This window comes from Brachionichthys hirsutus, unplaced genomic scaffold (genome assembly GCF_040956055.1).
Source record: "Brachionichthys hirsutus isolate HB-005 unplaced genomic scaffold, CSIRO-AGI_Bhir_v1 contig_445, whole genome shotgun sequence".
NCBI lineage: Eukaryota > Metazoa > Chordata > Actinopteri > Lophiiformes > Brachionichthyidae > Brachionichthys > Brachionichthys hirsutus.
In genome coordinates, this window is record NW_027180348.1 from 265,001 (window position 1) to 270,295 (window position 5,295).

At 45.4% G+C, this 5,295-nt stretch overlaps 1 protein-coding gene across 1 annotated transcript in view; it reads left to right on the forward strand.

The window, feature by feature from the left end:
* LOC137913855 (BLOC-2 complex member HPS3-like) overlaps nucleotides 1–151 on the forward strand; it is a 4,289-nt gene extending 4,138 nt beyond the window's left edge. Inside the window, exon 13 of the mRNA XM_068757485.1 lies at nucleotides 1–151. This exon is cut by the window's left edge and continues 42 nt beyond it. Coding sequence (XP_068613586.1) covers nucleotides 1–86 — 86 coding nt within the window. The 3' untranslated portion in view covers nucleotides 87–151.
* Nucleotides 152–5,295: the final 5,144 nt, after the last annotated feature.

A 5,295-nucleotide genomic window follows, 5' to 3' on the forward strand; every position in this document is an offset into this window, starting at 1 on the left:
TCCTTGAGCTGATCCCGGATGACGGCGCCGCCTCGTACTTCCTGCCTCACCTGTTGACATGTTGCCAGAGACACCTGCTGACCTGAAGCAGAGGAACCGCTGCCCCGGATCAATCGATCGGCTCACCGATCGGCTCCGAAGGACCTGAACGGACGTCGTTGAGATTGTTGAAAAGTGTCCAATAAGAGTTTTAAAATAAGCGAACTGTGAAAGTAGAATATCTGACAGCGGGACGGTCCGTCGCATCCGTCTTTCATCCAGTGAGCTCAGTATTGATCATATCACTCGTGGTTTCCATGACAACCCGATACTGTTGTTCTACAAAATGACCGAGATGACAAACAATGATTTTAGATTGTGATTGGATTTTCTCTGCTCGCAGGAACTTGACGTTACCTGAACAATTCAGTTTTGGTTGTCTGTAAACAGGATTAAATTATTTCACTCTTAAATCTATTTAGTAAACTTAATATTTCATATCTCTTTATCAACTCGATTTGCATCATGTGACTCTGACCTAGTTCCTTGCAGCGTTATAAACTTCTGGCAGCAGACTTGCTTTGCGTAATAACGCCGTAATAACGCCGCCGCAGACTGACGTTGCTTCTGCGTTCTGGATTTCACTTATTGCGGGTTATTTTTAGAACGTAACCCCCCAAAATGAGGGACTACTGTATTATGATTGCTTGTTTTGTACCGTAGCTGTCCAACGCTGAATTTAGTGTTTTTACATCAGGCACCTTGGGCAGCTAAGGGGTCCTTGGGGAAATGAATGTTCCGTTATAACAACGCCCGAGTTCGTTCTGTTGGGTTTTTGAAGAAGGTGGGTCGGAAACTATCCGTTAACGATATTTTCCAAAACTGAAGAACCGGTTTATGGAATTTGGACATCTTGACCGGGATCCTCTTTACAAACCGGGATATATTTTAACGTTCAAAATTTACTGAACTGCGTGTGATGCGTCTTTAATGCCGCATCGCGTCATCACAGTTTAACCGGCGATAGCTAGCTTAACTGGATAGCTGCTCTGTTAGCATTCATATTGAATTTGACATTGAACTTAGCCGTTAGCTTCGCGCTAACGCTATTAGCGTCTTTTTTTCCAATCATTCTTTGCACATTCGATTATATAAACTATACCATTGCACTGCTAAATATCTGGTATATCTCCGATTGGTTTATTTGATCAGAACTAGGTGTTATTTGCCCAACACTAAAACGAAGCCGAGATTCGTTCTGTCACTGACGTCATATCCGGGTCGATGTCTTTCAGTGGGATAAATGCTAGTCCGCTAAAATGCTAGTCACAAGAACGGTTCTTTGTTCTCAGTGGGATGACGCAATGTGTGTTTGTAACGCAAAGAAATGCCATTAATAATGAAGCAAAGCTGAGATGTGAGGAAGTCGACAGACTATAATCAGAACTTTTGAGTTATGAACTGTTTGTCAAACGAAACAACAAGTAATTCCGAGGTGGCACTTTGGACTTAACCCTTTAATCTGATAATAAACATTTTCTTTATTATTTTACAATTATTATACATGTACATAAATGTTTTAAGGCTGTAAAACCCCTCACCACACACTTTATACACGTTTAACAGTCAGGCATTAATCTAAATAGATTGTTTCAGTATTATAGAATGAAACCAAAGATCAAAACCTGACTTACAGAACCCAAACAACTCCATCACGCAAGCAAACACAAGTCAGTGCTGCAGGCAGAGGTCTGTACCCAGACCTGCACCGATTCCCAGCTGTTCAATGCGAGCGATCTGAAGGTTCGAACGCAACCTAGAGCGTCTGCTGGTTGATCTGACCCCTTTCTACAACAGATAACGCCCGGACTTTAAAATCTCCCAGCATGCAAGTGCAACAAACCATCATAAAACAACCTCCTCCAGTATATATGGGAATGTATTGTACAACACGTCATGCAGATGCTACTTCCTTACAGTAACTTAGAGCAGCTCAAGATTGGGAAGTCTCCAGTTGCATTGAAGTCATTCTGGCAGAATAAATAACAACATAAAGCATAAGGCCGGTCAAATATTCAGACATTACGCAATAAAGCAGACTGAAGAGTTGCTCTATTATTAACACAATCATATATATATATATATATATATATATATATGATTGATCGCGGGTACAAGTGGCTGAAATGAGCTTCCTCCGTGGGGGGGCTGGGCTCTCCCTTAGAGATCGTGTGAGAAGCTCCATCATCCGGGAGCAGCTCGGAGTAGAGCCGCTGCTCCTCCGCGTTGAGAGGAGCCAGATGAGGTGGCTCTGGCATCTATTCAGGATGCTTTTATTGTCATTATGAAATTACATTAAAATTACATTATTTACCATTCATAGTTTCATCTAAACACATCGCCTTTACTGGAAAAGGCAAACACATTCAAACATAGTGGAGGGATGGATCACAGGCCAAGGAAGACCCTGTTAACTGTTTCTGAAGGGGTGAGACTCAGGTCATATAAGCTCAACAGACATTTGAAGGTTTGTTCTATTAAATATATAGTTTATATTTCGCCTAAGTTTAAAAAAGAAAATCAAGAGCCCAAGGTGACGTCTTCAAGTTGCTTATTTTCCTCAGCCTGAAACCAAAAAGCATTGATTTACAATCCATCCATCCATTTCCTTCCTCCTTTCCACCTTTCCGCCGGAGCCTATCGCAGCTCGCTGTGGGCGAGAGGCAGGATGCACCCCGAACGTGTCGCCAGCGCATCGTGGGATTTGCAAACCAGCAAATTCTCAAATGTGAGAAGCCAAAAACCAGTAAATTGAATTTGCTTGACTTAAAAGAAAAGTCTATATTTATTTAAACATTTTTAAGTTTGCATGTGGGTCGCACAAATATGAAATATGCAGCATCCCATCTGATTTCTGGAATATTTGGACTGGATTTAAATCCACCTCAGACAACATCAAACGTAATGTTTGGCCTCCAATTCAGAGGTTTATTCTGTATCTGGCTTCTCAAATCTCATTTCAATCTTTCACTTCGTCTTTTCCATTCCAGTAGACCGAGTTGACCCTGCAGTTTATTCTGCTGAGTCAGCAGAAGGAGCGCCGCTGCTAGAAAGCAGCTTCATCGAGCACTGCTTCTCTTTTCAGCATGACTAAACCCGGAAAACAGCGTCCTCACCAAAGAGAACAAGGTGACCACAGAACTGGAGTCATCCGCAACCTGATTGTTCATCTCACAAATCAAACGAGCAGGAGGTTTGACTTCTCTTCCAGCCCTTGTCCGTAAAGGTTCAGGCTGCCTGTTGATCACTGCATCACAGGTGACAGCATCCTGGGGCACATGGTCAGAATGCACGAGCAGTTGCGAGCCATCAGCTACTGATGGAGGCTGAGAGGGCGTAACTTGAGGCTCCTCCAAAAGAGAGGAGTGATCACTCGGATCAGACGCCACAGTCTCCACATCAGCATCAACAGACTGGTCAACCACAAGCTCGACATTGTGCTGACTGACATCATCACAAACATCCTCTGTTTGCAACAGCCAATTGATGGTCTTAGTCTCACTGTCCTGCACCTCTACAGGAATCACAGGATCACCATCCGTCAAAGCGGGGCACTCAGACACGGGCTCACTTGCATCATCAGCTGGGAGGAAATTGACGGGGAGCAGAAGGTTCCTGTGAACAACTTTCACTTTGAGCGTTTCTGGGTCTCTGATAGAATAGACGTTGATACCATGTTTCACAGAAATCACCTCATACACTGTAGACTCCCATTTGTCTGCCACCTTCCTTTTCCCTCTCCCGCCATGGTTTGCAAGCAGGACCCGATCCCCCACATTAAGGAAAGAGCATCTCGCTTTACGGTCGTAGTACTTAGTCTGACGTGCTTGCTCCGACGAGCTGCTCTCACGCGCAATACGCGCAGCTTCTGCCAAGTCCCGCCTCAGATTTGCCACAAACTCACGGTGATCAACGACAGGTTTGCTACCAAGCACGTGCTGGAAAACCACATCCACAGGCAACCGTGGGATTCTCCCAAACATGAGGTAAAAGGGCGCAAACCCCGTGGTTTCATGCTCAGTACAATTATAACAAAAGGTGAGCATCTGCAGCATTTGAGGCCACCTAGCCTTCGAGTCGGGGGGCAAAGCACGACTCATGTTTCCAAGAGTTCTGTTGAATCTCTCAGCAATACCATTACCCATCGGGTGGTACGGCGTCGTGTGCGATTTATGGATCCCAGACAGCTTCAACAGCTCTCTTATGAGCTGGCTCTCAAAATTCGCACCCTGATCTGAATGGATACGCTTGGGGAATCCATAAATGCAGAAAAAGTCATTCCAGAGGCGACGCGCTACCTGTTTTGCAGACTGATTTCTGCAAGGGAAAGCATGCGATAGCTTGGAAAAGTGGTCTGTCACAACCAAAACATCAACACTCCTTTTGTCAGTCTGCTCTGCAGTCCAAAAATCAATGCAAACCAGCTCCATCGGTTCTGAGGTGTGAATGCTTTCGAGAGGAGCACGACCATTTAGCTCTGGAGTTTTACCAACCACGCATCTGAAGCAGTTCTTAACGTGATCGACAATGTCCCGCTCCATTCCAATCCAGAAGAATCTCTGCCTGGCCAGGAACAACGTCCGAGCCTGACCTTGATGTCCGGCTGAGTCGTGGAGGCCAGAGAGAACCTGAGACTTCAGCGTGTCTGGAACAACAAACTGATGAACAGACATATTCATTTTTCTGTCCATTTTAGTCCAGTACAACATTCCATCCCTAATAGCCAGTTTGGGCCAGTGCCTGAGTAACTTCCTTACGCCACAGGATTCACTCGCACATTCACGCTTCGTGGGCCTCTTGTGTCTCCGCACATAATAGAGAGTTCTGCTCAGGACTGCATCCTGCTCCTGCATGTTAGAGAGCTGACTTTTCGGCAACGAAGTACAGTCATTTATACAAGCGAGCTGTGGGATGTCCGAGCTGGAACTTCTAATCTGACTCGCTCCACCAGAATCATGAGCGCACAGCACAGCCTGCACATCATCAGGGGACAGCGTCGGTCGCGAAGGAGTCTGGACAGCATCCTCAGATGGACCAACCAGCTGACAGTTGTTAGTCCACCTGAACGCATCTTGGACTCTTTGATCAGCTAGTCCACTGATCTGGTTGAGCAGCGATAAGTATGGCTCCGTGACAAGGCGGTGTGCAATACAGGACTTAACGAACGGTTCCCTGCTAAGTGCATCAGCTACCACGTTCTTAGCACCTGGAACATAGTTAAGATCAAAACTCTAAGCAGCAAGCTTGGACACCCAC